We start from the raw sequence: 19,286 nt of genomic DNA, 5'->3' as shown, positions 1-19,286 counted from the left end.
CTTTCAGAGATGACTGGTAGTGAGTAATGTGCTAACTCTCCAAAGGGCAGAATGCTCTGAACTCAGGGTTTCAATTCCTGATTCAATGGTTTGCCATCTGGACTTCTGACCAACCTGGCTGATTTTTCTACTACCCCACTGGTTGCCAGTCAGTAGTGGGAATTTGCTGGATTTTTTTGTTTTTTTTGCTGAGTTGGACATGCATACCAAACCACAGTAAACTCTTTCATATCCGGCAGCCCCGAGACCAGGACGTTGCTGGATATGACAATATTGCAGATAATAGAGAGGGATCCCTTGCCACCAGTTCTCTGACAGTGGGGATGTACTACAGCAGCAGGCTCTCATCCCCGAAGCCCTCAGCGGCCCAGTCCCTGAAGCACCACCTCCACAGCGCACTTCACGCTCCCTGCCTGGGCTCAGCAGCTCAGGCCCAAGCCCACGCAGCCATGCAGGAAGGGGGCGGACTCTCTCTGTGGTCTGGCCACCCATCCAGATTCACTCCCAGCCTGAGTTCACCAGCCCTCAAAGAAAGGGAACTTCCATTTTCAGAGAACTCTCTAAAATGTGAAAGAAATTTGTTTGTAATACAAAGCAGCTTTCTAATTGTGTGTCATTAAGAAATGGAAAACAATTTTTATTAACAGGTTTTCCATTTACAGTCTTTTATTAGCTAATCAACATCAACATGCAAAAATAAGCGCTAAATACAAACCTCTACAGTACTTTTTTTTTAAACTACAATGGTTTATTCTTTCGAAAAGTCATAAGGGTGTGTTTTGTAGTCATTAAAACTGAACTATTAGTTTCAGTAATGAATACTATTTAGACCCTAAAATTATGTAATCATCCTGCAAGGCATCTTCCAAAACTTCGCCCAACACTTAAGGATACCAGCTGATTTTCATGTGAGTACATTCTCAAAGCAAGAAATAAGGCAGTAGCACTAATGATTTGATATTGAACCCTATGCACATAACTAATAACTTTAGAAGGACTTCAACACTATGGTAAACTGGAAAAAGAACATCCAACCAAGCAGTGTGTTTTGCCTGAAATGTTCTTAGTTCCTCTTGATATTTATGCAACCTCCTTAAAATATTTGGGTTAGATGAAAAAAAGTTTAGTACTTCCTCAAATCAGTCTCTCATTGATCCTCCAGGGAAGCCAGTCTTGTGTCTGTGCCATCAGTATCTTCCCATGGAACTAATTACAATGACCCATTTCAGGATTATTACTTCACAAGAGGATCAGAAAAAGAGGCACAGAGGAGCTTAAAGGAGAACAGACTTGTAGTAACAGAAATTTTTGATAATTAATGGAAGGGCCTTGGACAACTGTAAAAAAACAGAGGGAAGGAAAATGGACTGAGTTTCAAATCTATTGTAATGTTTCCCCCAGTGCAAATGTCCATCTTTAAAGAAAATTCTCCTTTGAAAGATGAAAGTATTTTTGAGATGAGTTCAATTTTTGACCTTATGTTACAAAATGTTAACAATCAAAATTTGTTTGTTTTTCTTTCAAGTACAAACTTAAGTCACATCTCCTCTCTTTTTAAGAGCGTGTATTGTTGCTCAGTGATCTTTGGTCGCAAGAAACAACAATGCCACCGACAGGTCTGATCCCCAAGGTGGCAGATTTTGCTTCTTTGCCACACGTAAGGCCCCCCCTCTCCAGGGCATGCCAATATATCCTGTGTCAAAATTCCAGCGGCACTTCATCATTTATTTTATTGACCTACATGATATAGACTTTCTCAGCTTGTGAGAAGTTGAAGACTTCTTTGGTTCTTGGGCAAATTACTTTGTCATCTTGACGAATAGAAAGCAGGGACTGAAAAAAGAACAATGAAAACAGTGATCAGATTTTGAACAGTGAACATAACTAGCCAATGCATTATTTTCAACAAGTTAGTGAATATATACTGTTTGTACTAGTTACTTTCTAGTGGAAAGAGCCTTCACAAAAACCTTGCTCTGTAAATTTATGTTTAAGAGTTAAAGATTCATCACAATCTCATTTGGTTCCACATTTAAATTCATACTTAACAGTTTGCTGCTCACATGTTAGATATTAAATCTGAAAATAATATCGTGAGGAGCAATAGTGCACCCCATCCTTTACATGTACAAGATGCCTCAGGTTTGCCTTCTGACAAAATTCAAGAGCTTTCATGTGCTCTACAACTGAGGTTCTCGAACTGTGGGTCAAGACCCCAAAGTGAGTCATAACGCTGTTTTAATGGGGATGCCTGGGCTGTCTTAGGGTAGCTGGGGCCTGGGACTGAAGCCTGAGCTCTACTGCTCAGGGCCAAAGTGAAAGCCTAAGGGCTTCAGCCTTAGGCGGCAGGCCTCAGTTAACATGCCTCCTGCCTTGGGCTTCCGCTTTGGGCCCGCCTTCTCTGCCCAGTGCAGTGAGGCTCAAGGTTTGGCAAGGCTCAGGCTTTGCTCCCACCTTCTGGCATCATGCAGTAATTTGTATCATCAGAAAAGGGTCATGATGCAATGAAGTTTGAGAACCTGCTATAGAAAGTACACCTATCAGCAGCTCAGACTTCTAGGAGTCCCTACATGAAACACTTACATTGTATCCATACACATATCCATTTGGCAGCATCATGGGAGGATTATTTTCATTCATAACATCCCCTGAAATCTTGCAGACTAGTCGGGAGTTGGCACAATGTGCCATAGGCAGAGGCTGAGCCAGCTTGTTCAGGGATTTGCTACACACAGGGCAGTCTGGGTTTTTTGAACTGCCATCCTCTTTATAACACTGTCTGTAGAACAGTAAGTCAAAGGAGAACAGTCACAGAATGAGTTACTTTGATATGGCACATAGTGAAAATGGCTGATAATTTAGCTGCTGTACGGGTGAGGCAAACATTCTTATGCAATTTACAGAACTTCAGTGACCCCTGAATTTTCTTGTTTCAACTGCACAACCATATACAGGGTAGCGGATTCTGTACATTATGAAACAAAAAACAAATATCAAGAGTGAGCAGCAAGTGCCTCCCATTTACTAGGGGTGGAAATTCTGACGTGGGGGAGAGCGCTACAAGAACCTTGTCTCTTATGGGTATGAAGATTATAGTCAGAATTCCCATTTCAAATATTCTATGGGAAAGCCTGATAAAGAAATTCAAAGATTTACACATTTCCTCGTATGGTCACATACTCTTTACCAGGGTTCCCTCTTAGCTGAGAGCTTGTGCGGCTGCCCACGAGAAATTCAGGTGCTGCCCAGCTGATTAGCAGAGTGCTGCCCAGCCACCCACAGTGGGCACCTTTTGTTTCTATGTATGGTGCACATTACACATGCCTTTGTGCGTCTAACAAAATTTATTCTGCACATGGATAAAAATTAGAGGGAACACTGTTCTTTATCCTAGTGAACTGTATTTTATGGGATAAAAGATATTCTTTTCAAATTCTGGTTCTAACCAACATCTACTGAAAATATATTACTCTTAGGTCAAACCATATTGCAGGCCGAGTACAACATGTATACGTTGTATGTAGTATCTATTTTATTCAGGGTTGTTTTTTAGTTAATTGCCTCCATTTGTTTTTATTCGAGTTTTGGTTTTAGCAGATATATGCCCATTTATACTCAAGTTTTACAAATGAAAAGCAAAAGTATTCAAATTTCATGTAGATTCCTCAAAAAGGCAAGGCAATATTTTTATTCTTTTGACAATGGTATGCTGTATTAAAGGATACGGTGTTTTGATAGCTGAAAGGCCTGCCTGGAGAGTTATAGTAAAAACAGAATTGTTCCCCAGCTGATGTAGTCTGTAATTATCATATCTAAATTGTTGAATCAGCATTCTCCATCGTGCAGGGTCCAAGAGATCCTGTTAGAAAAAACACAGCTGTAAGTGTTTTCAATATTGTTTCTGCAGAAAAACTGTTCTGAAATAACAAATTACACACTGCACCCCCATGTCTGAATAATACCTCACAGCACTGGTCGATTTGGAAAAAGTAAAAGTGTTTTTACAAACCAAGCCTCAGGTCTAAAACATTATTTCCACTTTAGACCTATAAATGTACTTGTAGAAATTACACTGGAAACTTTACAATCTGGCACTCTTGGGAAATAGGCTATGCCGGATTACGGAATTTTCCAGACCATAAAAAACCAAAGTCTATTACAAAAGCTTTTGTACGTATAGATCATTACAGATTACTGTACATGTATAACATGTAATAAGATAAATCTGTAATGCACTGTGTTTATAATGCTGTTTTGTTTTCATCATCATACATAGGTAATTATGCAAAAAGTCACTTAAGTGTGGAGTTAAATTTATGCTAGACAATACATGATATGTTTTATTTTGTTGTACTGCATTTAAACATCCTTCTTTTATTACCATTATGATGCTCCAGCCAGAATGGGGTCTACATTTTTAGTGTTCCTGGATTTACAGATACCTGGATTAAGGAGGTTCAAACACATGACACCTTTGCACAAAGTAAATGCTAGTTTTTATGGAACACACAGCAGAATCAGTTTATAGAAAAAGGTCTGAGAGAACAACATTTCTTAAAGATACTTTCTGTATGTGCACACAGTATATACACATTTTTGCCCCCCACCACCGGACACAGTGAGCTGCGTGTGGTTGTAGATATTTTCAACTCCTTTTCTGTTAAAGGGATTATGCAAACCCATGAGCTTTGTAGACTCTTTAATGTCCATTAATATTGTTAGTATTTAATTTTGTGGAATGTTGGCCCATTTACAAAACTAAATTAACGCTCTGGAATGTCTGTTTTAATGTCACTGAACTACCACATGATTGAACGGGAACATTTCCATTTCAAGTCAGGCTAACCCGGCTGATATTAGTTTGCATGACAGGACTGCATGGATGGTAATAAACAGTGCTGTGCAAGAGATACCGCTCAGTAGCTTTTAAGCATTAGAATTCTAAAGAAAGGATGTTTCACTCCAGAGGAAAGCTTTTGTTAATTTGAAAGCTTGGCATAATGTTGGGTTAGAGAAAATTTATAGAATGAGTTTGTTTCTGTTAAGCAATTCCCACCTCCCTGCATCCTTACAAACAAACTGTATCCCCGCAGAGTACACTAAAAAAAAAGAATGGTAATTGCAAAGCAGTTCATTTTCATGAAAATAAAGTGATGTTACACTTCAGAACTGGAGGTCTTTGAGATGTGTGGTCCCGATCTGTATTCCACTGTGGGCCGGCATGTGCTCCATGAGAAAACTAGCAAGTAATGTCTGTTGGGCTGAGCCCTCACTCTTCTCATGCTCCATTCTGGGAGTATATGAAAAAAAGCAGCTGCTCCTCTTACCACAAGGTAGAAATTATTTGAAGCAGAGGGGAAGGAAGGCAGATAGTGAAATACAGCTAAGGCCCACATATCCTGAAGATCTCCAGTTACAAAGGCTGAAGTAACTTCCTTTTCTTCTTTGACTGCTGGTCCCTGTGTGTGTGTTTCACTGCTAGCGAATAACAGGGAGTACTTGAGGATGTGAGAATACAGGTAGTACAGAATCACAGAAGCTACAAGATATTTGTAGGAGTTCTTTAGTTCAGTGATAAAATTCTGCCATCTTATTGCAGGAATGGGTTGAGCTCTCTATTTCTGTTAACTTTACCCCCCTATGGAAACTACAAAAATCATCTTTCCTAGAGATTAACTGGTTTCTGAGACTCATAAATATATCTCTGGGGTGGGAAAAAGCAACTTTTGGAAGGTATGCAAGACTGTGTTGGGCATTCAGTATTTTAAAAATATTCTAATTTCTGTACCAAATCTATGACTGTGCCACAAAGCAACAGTGGTAGGTTTTCAAAGTCAGTACGAGCTTAACTGCTCTTTGTGCCTTTGAAAATTGCCCCTGCATATATCTAGGAAGGGGAAAAAAAAACCCACCACCAAACACTTCCAGGTAAGTGCGTGCCCAGTGATTTTGCCCTCTGCTTTGGTTATACCTATGAGAATGCATATTTGTTTAAATAGGTTTTCCCCAGTTCCTCCTCCTCTGTGAATATATGACCCCTGGTACATGGCTTATTAGTGGATAAAATAGGGGAGTAATTGCAGCTTTTGTTAACAGTCAACAAAACACTGGTGAAGACTTGAAGTTTCTGATATGTTGTTACTAGAAGGCTGTGAAGCTGTGCAGTAGCTGGCAGTGTCACCTCTAAATGTCTGAAGTCATTTCCAAAGCAGTCTGCTGCTTAAGGAAAACATAAGTAATAAGTGGTCTCCCGCACCACTTTCTCCGCATTTTGATGTCCCTTGCACTGCTTTACATTTAATGATTGGTGATCTGACTTAATTTTGATAGTGGATTCAGTAAGAGTCCAGGGATTTTCTAGATTATTGAAATTTCTTTGTTATTTATATTATCTGAAGCATAGCAACTGCATCAATGCGACTCTAATCTAGGAAGGCATTTTAAGATGTCAAAGAGGCTAAAGAAAAAAGTCCTACTGAGTTAAAAGATGAGCTGAATATTATTTCTTGGATACAAGTCAAATTCCAAAGATGTTTAATCAGGCTTAATTCTAGGCACTTATGAAGTCAACAACAATGAGAAACTGTCAGAAGAAGCCCCAGAATAGGGAGCAGGCACTGAGATAGCAAAGAAAAAAAATTCCAACATACTTATTATCTTAACATAAAAATAATCCTTGAAATAGTATTTGTTCAATACAATGATCTGGCTGAATAAAAACTTAAGAGTGAAGAATATCTCTTAGGTGTGTAGGCACTGGTTAGAGCCAGTGTGGACAAAACAGATTTTTTAAAAATAGCATTTTTATTTAAACAGTTTTTAAAAATTAATCTACTTAAAATTAAATTTGAAATTATGACAATCTATATTTAGAACTTTGCTCAGATACAATATTTGTTTCCACATCTGCAAGAATGATCCCTGGATATCCGCACCCACATCTGAGGATGCGGATACCTATGAATGCAAAGTGGTTATCTGTAAATTCGTAGGGCTGTAGATCCAAAATTTGTATCAGCATCCACAAAAAAGAGCTGTTGATATCCGCATCCATATCTGCAGATGCGGGTTCCTGAAGACAAAGTTGAAATCTGCAGATTTGCAGGGTTCTGCCTATGTTAATCTCTAAACATATTATAATCTATTTTTTTAAATTGAATATATATTAAGCAGTACATGGTTGCTGCCAAGGTTCTAAGAAAGTCTAACAACTGAACTGATGAAAAACACCAACTAAATCATAACTTGTTATAGTGCTAAACCAACTTTTGACAGCAGTAGCCTCTCTGTTGCAGAGTATTTTCATCACACTAATTTATTCAAACAGTTGAAGTCAATCACTACTTCATTCGAAGCTGAGAAATTGGGAGTTGAATTTCAATTTCCATCCGTGTGCAGCTTAACTCAAATTAGAAATGAAAAGTGAATTTAGTACATAAGAAATGCCATTCATCATTTTCTAATAAAGTGTAAGAATAAGCGTATATGTTAATCTATATAATTGCTTATACACCCATCGCTTGTTTAAAGAGTACTTTACTTACAAGTGCTCGCTAAAATGGGGGCCATGTATACCCACATTCACTAAATCAGTGAATGTCCCCTGCTAATATGAGCAAGCCATGGGGTCCCTGGCTGGGGAGTGAGGAGACCCCCCCCAAGTATCCCAAACTGCCCCCAGCCTTAGAACCCCCCTGAAGCCCCAAACTTCCCCCAGTCTTAGATCCCCCCAACTCACAACCCTAAACCACCCCCAGCCTTAGACACTCCTCCCGCTCCCACAGCCTCTTCACTGGGACTGGTAAGGTGGGTGGCTCCCCCAGCCCTCCTGCTCCCAGCAGGTAACAGTCCTTAAAACCAATTAACTCAAGTGTTAAGCTTTCAGCACCTCGGCATAAGGTAATTGGTATCTCTAGTGATAGATATCTGCCTGAGGCAGCAGTGTTAAAAAATTGCAAATGGCTTCTTTAACAGCCACCTGCAGCTCAGAACTGCCCAGCTGGCAACCCTTAACAAATCTAATGGTGACCCATAGGCTGGGAATCCCTTGTCTACGTGCATACCGTGCATCCTATTTCTGGTGCCAAATTATTGAAATACATCAGAAAAGTACCTAAACTCAACTAATTTATGTCAAGTTACAAGCACTTGGAACAAATCGGAGACTTTTACTTGTATTTTAATGGGAATTTAGTGTCACTCCTATGAGTTTTTGCCTACGAGCAGAAATTTGGGAACCAAGTGTGCCCACATAGCGAGGGATGAGTGTATATGCATAGCAATTGTCTATCCTTCTGGTTAGGAAAAAAATCACCATATTTAGTGTAAAGATTGTATTTACTTGCAAATCAATGTGTTTTAATGGTCACCAACCATGAGGATCAATTTTTCTTTAGAAAATTAAAGCAAAAAAGAAGATTAAAATACATGATGATTTAAAACAAGGTTTATGACTTGATTGATCTTTACAATTTTAATCTTTATGTAAATCACAGAGTTAAAACAATCCACCCCAGCTGGAATATTTCTATAACATCCACAAAGTATTAGAAAGCAAGCAGAGATCTGGCTTATAAACAGGACCTTTCTGTGCTGGACCTATTTTCCTGTAATGTTGATACACACACCCTTCATAGATCTGGAAGGGATCTCAGGAGGTCATTGAGTTCAGTCTCCTGCCCTCTTGGCAAGACCAAGCACCCCCCCCCCCTTTTTTTTTTTTTTTTGCCCCAGATCCCTAAATGACCCCTCAACTCACAACCCTGATAAGAGCAGCAAGGATATAGGAAATTGATTTTACTGGAAAAAAAACAAAAAAACAAAAAAAGGGGGCTCTATTTAGCATTTAGATTAGTAGATCTTCCAGAATACTTCAGAGGTCTGTGACATGAATCTTAAATCCTTCATCACACTGGCTACATCTACACTTGCAAAACACTTCGAAATGGCCATGCTAATGGCCAAATCAAAGAATATTAATGAGGTGCTGAAATGAATATTCAGCGCCTCATTAGCATGCCACCGGCCACGGCACTTTGAAAGTGCTGTGGTTCACTCACCCGCAGCTCATCTACACGTGGGTCCTTTTTGAAAGGACCCTGCCAGCATCAAAATCCCCTTATTTTGAAGTGCCACAGCCAGCAGCATGCTAATGAGGTGCTGAATATTCATTTCAGTGCCTCATTAGTATTCTTCAATTTGGCCATTAACATGGCCATTTTGAAGTTTTTTTGTAAGTGTAGACACAGCCACTATGTTTTTAGTATACGTCCCTTAGTACTGAAATGTTCATCTGCAGTGAATCACTGGAAAACTTGTAAGATAGTCTAAGCCTTGCAAAGCTGAAGGCTAAATTAGTATGGAATTTTGTTACCTGTGGCAGTTCAGTGCATATCTGCTCTTTGTTACTCTCCATTTATGAAAATGAATATTACTGAATTAGCACATAAAACCACTTTCATAATTAAAAATAAGCCACACCTTAACATAACCATAAAACAGTGTTTTCTGTTCTTAAGTATAATATGACCCTACATAAGCCACAGTAATTTCTTGTACCATCTCATTGAAATGCCGCATTTCTTCAAACTGAGATTTTCAGCAAAAAATAGACTCCACAAATGTCTGAACTCTCATCTGGTTTTGCTAAGCAGAGTTTCACGAAACTGCGCAAGCATTTTCCTTCTGGTAAATAAAAAGATGTTCTTAAAAATAAGTGCATTATACTTTCTGTTGTGTAGTACGGTTCCAGAGAGACTTCTGGAATATGATCAAATCTGTTGTCTCTCATGCCTATGAAATTCAAAAAGGTCTTTTACAAATACTATTACCCACACAATACATTTTATTACTGATTTCATTCCATATTTTTAAACTAACTAAAATATAAGGGCATGTCCATACTAGAAAATACTGTAGAAAAAATGGGGTTTTGTAGACAAAACTCAAAGAGCATCCACACACAAACTGCATTTTGTTGACAGAAACTGTTGACAAAAAGCTATGTAGACGCTCCAGGGGCCCTTTTGTTGACAGAGCGGATCAAAACATCTATTGGCTTTTATATGCAGACAGGATCTGTTGACAGAAATTTTTGTCAGAACATCCCTTCTGACAGTAATTTCTGTGGACAGATGCATTTAATGTAGAGATAGCCTAAGGCTGGGTCACCATGGAAGACTGAACACTTCGGTTTGATCTTCCAGGGGAGCCGTTTTGTGTATGCATGAAATGGACCAACAACGGAACTCCTTGTGAGCTAGCAAGGATTAAGGAATGCCAACAGGAAGAGTGCTGCTGTCAACATTATGCAGTGAGAACAAGGACAAATATTGATGACTGCTAAATCAATTTTTGGTACATAACTGGCATACCTAAAATTGCATAGTAGCTGTCGATATTCAAGGTAAGTATAGACCCAGCCTAAGCGTTTTGCTCTGCCTGTTCGGCTAAGGTTTATAAGAAAAGGCCAACAGTATGGCTACATTGACTTATGTAAAATGATTTTTTAAAATAATTTTCTACTTTCTTGTTTCTAAGGCTGAGAAATACTGTTTAGTAGAGATTGGTTTTTGGCAGGCAAAGGAGAAAATTTTCAAAAATAGGAATATAATGTAAAAGGCAATGATGAGTTGCAGGACATTTGTTGGTCATTGTCAACTCAAATCTGGGTGTGGTTGCTACTACCAATTACTGTATAATCCTAGGTTTAATACCAGACAGAGAGAGTGTTTAGACACTTCTGTCACCATCATCTTTCCACCCACAAAGTAATGGATTTAAAAATGCAATTAACAAATTAACCTAGTAAAGCTGATTTTTACAATCCAAAAATACTATTAAAATTCAGTACTACTATGGATGTTTAATCAGATGTACACTAAGCAATGAAAATTAAACAGAAGAATATTTCACACAGTTTATCAATACATTGTCCCAGTGCTTACCTTGCAATTTTTAAAGATATATATAGAAAAATTACCTTATAAGGGGAGATATGAGTGTCTGAAGGAAAGGCCAACATTCCCATCACTTGTCGGACCTCATCCAGCTGACTTCCCTCAGCCTGACTGAAATGCTTTCTTGCATGTCTGAAATACAGAACACTCTGATAAATATTAACTCAACTGAATGGATTTCTTATTGAAAAATAAATGCATTCACATAATCTGTATGAATAATGTTCACAAAAAATGAAGAGTTTAACTGTAGATTTATGCACTCAATACACAAAATCTGAAGATGACAGTGTGTTTAAAGTGCACGAAAATACATCCTGCAAATTTGAATGCAAGAATGACTGTAATCTTAGAAAACAACAAGAAGTCTTGTGGCACCTTATAAACTAACAGATATTTTTGGAGCATAAACTTTCTTGGGCGAAGACCCGCTTCGTCAGATGCAACATCTAACGAAGCGGATCTTTTCCCATGAAAGCTCATGCTCCAAAATATCTGTTAGTCTATAAGATGCCAAAGGACTTCTTGTTGATTTTGAAGATACAGACTAACTTGGCTACCCCTCTGATATTTTATCTTAGAGAATTTATCCCATACCTTGCTAGGCCCCCAATCTCTAAAATGACACCAATTTAATCAATCATAGTATAAATTCTCTTACAGTAATATTCACCACCCTATGGCTGTGTCTACACTTAGGAAAAACTTCGAAATGGCCATGCTAATGGCCAAGTTGAAGAATACTAGTGAGGCACTGAAATGAATATTCAGTGCCTCATTAGCATGCTGCAGGCCGCGACACTTCAAAACTGCCACATTTCACTCACGAGCAGCTCATCTACATGGGGGGGACGGGGTCCTTTTCAAAACGACCCTGCAAACATCGAAATCCCTTTATTCCTATCAGCTGAGAAGGACCCCAGTGTAGACGAGCCATGCGCAAGCAAAACGCGGAACGTTCCAAGAGCCGCAGCCAGCAGCATGTTAATGAGGCGCTGAATATTCATTTCAGCGCCTCATTAGCATTCTTCGATTTGGCCATTAGCATGGCCATTTCAAAGTTTTTCTTAAGTGTAGATGTAGACTATTAGTATCAGTTATACAAACACAGGCATTTCTTATGTTTCTTTTGATTCTATCTGCGTCTATGTGCAATGCCTTGCACTAACAGGTGTACAAGAGAAATGAGCGGAGAACAGAAAAAGTCACAAACCAAATATTTCATGTTATAAAATATTTTAAAAAAAACAAACAAACCAACCAACCCAAACCGGTAATACCAACATGTGGCTTGCTGGGTGAAGACCATTACAAAAGCTACCAAAGAAAATAGCACCAACATCATGAGAAGATTCATTCAGTTTTGAATTATAGCTTTTAGGGAAAAAAAATACCACTTCCCACAAAGACTATTACAATATGGTTTGCACCTCCCTAAATCAAGACCTCTCTGGTCTTGTAACATCCATAGTCTTGCCGGACTACAGGTGTTTCTGGGCCAGAGAGCCTTCATAGCCAGGAATCAGGGCCGGGGCTGCCTCTGGCAGGGTAGGGGCCAGCAAAAGAGTGGCCAGCCAGGGCTGGAAGTGGAGCCAGCAGCAAGCTGGGGAGCTGAGAGCAGGGGACCACCCCATGTCCAGCAAGTTACCTTGTTTGGAACTAGCCTGGTCCTGAAGGTGTGATTTGTAAAAGTAGTGAATCTTTGATAGAAGCAGCTGTTCCGTACAGATATATGTAAGTACTTTCCATACAGGAGATTAGTTATAATCATGTACATACACCTAAGTGTTTTGAGTATTTCAAGAAACAAAATAACTGAGTTTCTGTATGCTTTAACAAAATTTTGTTTGCAGTGTTGTTGTAGCCTTGTTGATCTCTGGATAAACGATAATGCTTGTGTGACACTGGACCACAATTCTGTACAGAAGAATTTAAAAAGTTTTTAGCTTTGAACAGAGTTTAGCACACTGTTCTGCCCCATACTACTTCACTACACAAAGACTAGTGGAACACTTTGTAGAGACACTTAAGCACATCTTAAGCACTAAGAAGTCTATTTGGAATCATTGGCAGAGATTGAACAATTTATGGCTGGTCTTCAGGAACACAGCACACGTTCTACCCAGGAATCACCCACAACTCTTTTCTGAAGCAATCACCGTGTACCTGTTTGGACACACAACATTATGATGATGCCTCATGTGTAGACAAATCACAAGCTAGGCAAACTGATAGATAACGTGAAAGTTGCCATTGTTCTTTTCAAGTAGGAGACTTAACATGGACTCAAAACTAAAGTTGAGGAGTGAAACGTATATGTTGTTTATAGTAAAATTATCAAATAGAACTTTAGAAGAAATGACTTATAGGCTAGTTTTAGCCTTGACAAGTACCAGAGTCTGGGGATGTTCCAAAAAAGGATTTTCTGTTCCTGCAACTGAACCTTCTCCTGCAACCACTCCTGATTTCATCGACTTGTTGAAAGGAACTCTGGTATCTGATCCAGCTGATTCCTTATCACTGACTATACTATCCAATGGGTATAACTACTAAAAAAAAAAAAAAACAGACAGGCTTTGAAACTGACTGTTTCTTTTGTACAGAACAATATGCTACCACTACCATGACCGAATCACCAAGAGTGGGCAAATATCAGTGGTGTACCTGAATTTCATAAATTGTTGAGAAAGTGAATTGCTAGTTCAGGGCAGAATAATTCCCTGCAATTTGAGTGTTTTACATAGTCCACTCACAGCTTTTAGTTAGACTATATAGTGTTTTACATTAGTCACATGAATGACAAATGTTGTTGTGAAGTTATTTAAAGTAGGGCAGAAAAATGTCCTGTCCTGTCCTATTAAATGCTTAGGCACGCTGTACTCACTTATATTTGTTGCCAGAACAGTCACCATAGCAGAAATCTGTGTTTAAACCAGCTTCCGCCTTTGTCCATCTTCTTCACTGCTGGGTTTAGATATGATGATTACCTGACCCACCTTGGGTCTCAAACAAATTTTGTTTACTAAGACCAGAAAACAAGCCAAAACAAACTTATTCAAAGAAAAACTGGAAGTGATTTTTTTAAAAAAGTTTGAGTGGATTAACATTTAAAAAAAACGAGAACATGAAGTTACTAGGGCTTGCAGACACTTTAAGGCTATGTCTACACAGTGGGCACTATTTCAGGACACAGCAATATCCTGAAATAGCTGCCTGCATCTAAGAAAGGCACCGATTGTCTCAAAACAGTTTTTGAAATAATGGGTGCGCTATTCCAGCACCCTGTACATCTCATGGCAGGAGGAGTACAGGGATGACTCGACACCTCAAAATAGCACTTCATTTTGGCATGTGGAGCTGTTTGGATGGCAACACATGCTGAAATAGCCTCTTTCAAAACTGACGATTAAATAAGCTACACAAGGTTCAGCTGTTGTGTAGACACAGCCTCAGTGTGCTGTATAGAGGCTTCCCGACAAAGTCCAAAGTCAGTCATCTTTGGAATACCTAGTTTTTCCAAGAGCTGAAATTTTAAACTCAAAGAATACGGCAACATAATTGTGAGCAAGTTATAACGGTATCTGCCAACCTTTAATAGAGCTAGTTCAGCATTTCTATTTACAAATCCCCATTTTCAGTAGTATGCAGACTGGTTTAGTGGACAGACCACGTGACAGAGTCACAAGATCTGCGGTTAAGGGATGACTTGATTACAGTTTACAAGCACCTATGTGGGAAATAAATATTTTATAATGGGCTTCTGACTCTAGGAGAGAAAAGATAACCATGATCTAATAGCAACAAGCTGAATCTAGACAAATTCATACTGGAAACAATGTATACATTTTAACAACCAGGACAGTTAACTATTGGAACAGTTTACCATGTGTCCAGTGGATTTTCCATCACTGACAATTTTTAACTAGAGTGTGGATGTTTTGCCAAAAACTATTCTGTAGGAATGACTTTGCGGAAATTTTATGGCCTGTGTTCTAGCAGATGTGAAATTAGATGATCACAATGGCCTCTTCTGGCTTTGACATTTACTCCTGTCATCTCGTGTTGAGAGTCAGGACAAGTTACTTCTGTGCCTCAGTTTCCTCAGTGTAACATGCAGAGGATATTCAAACATCTTGTAAAATGCTTTGAGGTCTTCTGCTCTCAAATGTTACATAAGTGCAAGGTACTATGTTTGCTCTAGGTTGCAATAATTCTGTCTGCTTTATATGCCTGGAGCTTTGCGACCGGGTGCTGGCAAACAGGGTGTGTGCTAACAGGAGGGAGTTTGGAGAGGCTCTCCTGGAGGAGGAGAAGGAAGGAGCAAACTAAAGCACCTTGGGGTAAGTGGGCTGCTTATATTTGGAGGTTTTGGGCTTGTGTGTTTGTTTGGAGTTTGGAGTTTGTTTGTTTGGAGTGCTGAGCTGAGTGTGTGTGTTTGTTTGTTTGAAAGGCCGTGTGCTCAGGCAGGCAGGCAGGCAGGCAGTTGGAAGCTGATTAGGTTTGAATTGAAACACCGTGTGCTGATTGGCTGAGCTGTAGGCAGAGGGAGGAGCTATCAGGGAGGCCGAGCACTTAAACCCTGCTAGTAAGCGACCAGGGAGCTTTGCGACCGGGTGCTGGCAAACAGGGTGTGTGCTAACAGGAGGGAGTTTGGAGAGGCTCTCCTGGAGGAGGAGAAGGAAGGAGCAAACTAAAGCACCTTGGGGTAAGTGGCTGCTTATATTTGGAGGTTTTGGGCTTGTGTGTTTGTTTGGAGTTTGGAGTTTGTTTGTTTGGAGTGCTGAGCTGAGTGTGTGTGTTTGTTTGTTTGAAAGGCCGTGTGCTCAGGCAGGCAGGCAGGCAGGCAGTTGGAAGCTGATTAGGTTTGAATTGAAACACCGTGTGCTGATTGGCTGAGCTGTAGGCAGAGGGAGGAGCTATCAGGGAGGCCGAGCACTTAAACCCTGCTGGTAAGCGACCAGGGAGCTTTGCGACCGGGTGCTGGCAAACAGGGTGTGTGCTAACAGGAGGGAGTTTGGAGAGGGGAGTTGAGAGGGGGAGCTTGGAGGGAGCCAGTGACTTCTGTTGCCCTTAAACTAAATCCTTTATAACAACCTCTATCTGAAACATTTAATTAACCCTCATATATAACTAGAGTAGGAAATGGAGGCAGAAGCCCAGCAGCAGAGTGGGGGCTATCCTGTTTATTGTGTCGAGTGCAGTATGTATGACTACCTACCCTGTGGGCGGGTGGCGTATGTGTGCGCTCGATGCAAGGAGCTCCTGGCCCTCAGAGACCGAGTGCGTGCTTTGGAGGCCAGGGTGGCTGAACTGGAGGAGCTAAGGAAGGCAGAGGTGTTTGTGGATGAGACTTTCCGGGACATAGTAGGGCTGTCCCACCTCCAATCTGACAGTCCTGAGGCTGTTACGGAGGATGAAAGGCTCAGGGAAGGAGAGCAGTCAAGGGGAGCAGAGGGAAACCATCCCGTAGTTGGGACCCTCCTTCCAGAGGGTGATGTTGTATCCTCTCGTGCCGAGGATACTTCTCCGGGGGAGGGAGCGCCAGCTGTTAGGAAGAAGCAGGTTTTAGTAGTGGGGGATTCGATCATTAGAAATATAGATAGTTGGGTTTGTGATGACCGGGAGAACCGTATGGTGACTTGCCTGCCTGGTGCGAAGGTTGCGGATCTCTCGAGGCATCTAGACAGACTTATGGGCAGTGCTGGGGAGGAGCCGGTCGTCGTGGTACATGTTGGTACCAATGACATAGGGAAGGGTAGAAGAGATGTTCTGGAGGCCAAATTTAGGTTACTAGGAAAGAGACTGAAATCCAGAACATCTTTGGTGGCATTCTCTGAAATGCTTCCAGTTCCACGCGCAGGGCCAGATAGACAGGCAGAACTTCAGAGTCTCAATGCGTGGATGAGACGATGGTGTAGGGAAGAGGGGTTTAGATTTATTAGGAACTGGGGACACTTTTGGGGTAGGGGGAGCCTATACAGGAAGGATGGGCTCCACCTAAATCAAGGTGGATCCAGACTGCTGGCATTAAACATTAAAAAGGACATAGAGCAGTTTTTAAACTAAGAGGTGGGGGAAAGCCGATTGGTGCGGGGGAGCACCTGGATCGGACGGAGACTTCTCTTACACGAGGCTCCATAGACAGGGATTCCCTAGAAGTTAGTCAGATAGGGAACGTGGGAAATAATATATGGGCAAGATCAGATGTAAAACAATCATGCATAAAAAAATCCACCGTGTCTGTGAAAGGCGGACATATAAATAGTGGTAGTTTTCTAACATGCTTTTACACTAATGCTAGGAGTCTGTCTAATAAGATGGGTGAACTGGAGTACCTCATATCAAAGGAGGAAGTTGACATAATAGGCATCTCAGAAACATGGTGGAATGAGGACAATCAGTGGGACACTATCATACCGGGATATAAATTATATCGGAAAGACAGAACAGGTCGTGCGGGTGGCGGAGTGGTACTATATGTGAAGGATAATATAGAATCAAATGAAGTAAAAATCCTAAAGGAATCAAAATGTTCCATAGAATCATTATGGATAACAATTCATTTCTCTAATATGAATATGGCATTAGGAATATATTACCGACCACCTAACCAGGACAGTGATAGTGATGCTGAAATGTTAAGGGAGATTAGAGAGGCTATCAAAATAAAAAACACAGTAATAATAGGAGATTTCAATTATCCCCATATTGATTGGGTGCATGTCACCTCAGGACGGGATTCAGAGATTAAATTTCTTGATGCCTTAAATGACTGCTTCTTGGAGCAGCTAGTACAGGAACCCACAAGGGGAGAGTCGGTTCTCGATCTAGTCTTAACTGGAACGCAGGATCTGGTCCAAGAGGTAACTGTTACTGGACCGCTTGGAAATAGTGACCACAATATAATAACTTTTAATATTCCTGTGTTGGGAAGAACACCGCAGCGGTCAAACACTCTGGCATTTAATTTCAAAAAGGGGAATTACACTAAAATGAGGAAGCTAGTTAAACAGAAACTAAAAGGTAGAGTAATTAAACTAAAATCCCTGGAAGCTGCATGGAAACTGTTTAAAGACACCATACTAGAGGCCCAACTTAAATGTATACCCCAAATAAAAAAACACAGTAAGAGACCTAACAAAGAACCACCATGGCTAAACAGCCATGTTAAAAAGGCAGTGAGAGAGAAAAGGGCAGCTTTTAAAAAGTGGAAGTCAAATCCTAGTGAGGAAAATAGAAAGGAACATAAACACTCCCAAATTAACTGTCATAATGTAGTAAGAAAAGCCAAAAAAGAGTTTGAGGAACAGCTAGCCAAAAATTCAAAAAACAATAGTAAAATGTTTTTTAAATACATTAGAAGCAGGAAGCCTGCTAAAAAAGCAGTGGGGCCCTTGGATGATAAAGATATAAAAGGAGCGATCAAGGAAGACAGTGCCATTGCGGAGCGATTAAATGATTTCTTTGCTTCAGTCTTCACGGCTGAAGACGTTACAGAGGTTCCTAAATCTGAGCCAGCCTTTTTAGGCGACAAATCTGAGGAACTCACTCAGATTGAAGTGACATTAGAGGAGGTTTTGGAATTAATTGATAAGCTGAATAGTAACAAGTCTCCAGGACCAGATGGCATTCACCCAAGGGTTCTGAAAGAACTCAAATGTGAAATTGCGGAGTTATTAACAGTGGTTTGTAACCTATCCTTTAAATCCACTTTGGTACCAAATGACTGGAAGACGGCCAATATAACACCAATATTTAAAAAAGGCTCTAGAGGAGATCCTGGCAATTATAGACCGATAAGTTTAACATCAGTACCAGGTAAATTAGTAGAAACACTAGTAAAGAGTAAAATTGCAAGGCACATAGAAGAGCACGAATTGTTGGGCAAAAGTCAGCATGGTTTCTGCAGAGGGAAGTCGTGTCTGTCTAATCTATTAGAATTCTTTGAAGGGGTTAATAAACATGCGGACAAGGGGCACCCAGTGGACATAATATACCTAGATTTCCAGAAAGCCTTTGACACGGTCCCACACCAAAGGCTTTTATGTAAATTAGGTGGTCATGGGATAGGAGGAAAGGTCCTTTCATGGATCGGAAATTGGTTAAAAGACAGAAAACAAAGGGTTGGAATAAATGGTAAATTTTCACAATGGAGGGGGGTAACTAGTGGTGTTCCCCAGGGCTCAGTCCTGGGACCGATCCTGTTCAACTTGTTCATCAATGATCTAGAAAATGAGGTAAGCAGTGAGGTGGCAAAGTTTGCAGATGACACCAAGTTGTTCAGGACAGTCAAAAGCAAAAGGGATTGTGAAGAACTACAAGGAGATC

General features: G+C 40.3%; 1 protein-coding gene across 4 annotated transcripts in view; it reads right to left on the bottom strand.

Annotated features, from left to right (window-relative positions):
- Window positions 1-623: 623 nt before the first annotated feature.
- MAEA (macrophage erythroblast attacher, E3 ubiquitin ligase) overlaps window positions 624-19,286 on the bottom strand; it is a 133,273-nt gene continuing 114,610 nt past the window's right edge. For all 4 annotated transcript variants that reach the window (XM_074992311.1, XM_074992309.1, XM_074992310.1 and 1 more), the window contains 4 exons: window positions 10,982-11,090; window positions 3,726-3,859; window positions 2,584-2,779; window positions 624-1,833 (listed from right to left, as the gene is read on the bottom strand). In XM_074992311.1, the coding sequence (XP_074848412.1) occupies window positions 1,738-1,833; window positions 2,584-2,779; window positions 3,726-3,859; window positions 10,982-11,090 (535 nt within the window). In that variant the 3' untranslated portion in view covers window positions 624-1,737. The remainder of the gene's footprint in view (window positions 1,834-2,583; window positions 2,780-3,725; window positions 3,860-10,981; window positions 11,091-19,286) is intronic.

Source organism: Carettochelys insculpta, chromosome 4, assembly GCF_033958435.1.
Source record: "Carettochelys insculpta isolate YL-2023 chromosome 4, ASM3395843v1, whole genome shotgun sequence".
Classification (NCBI taxonomy): domain Eukaryota; kingdom Metazoa; phylum Chordata; order Testudines; family Carettochelyidae; genus Carettochelys; species Carettochelys insculpta.
Note: the sequence above shows the minus strand (reverse complement) of the source record. Positions and strands in the feature narration are given on the sequence as shown.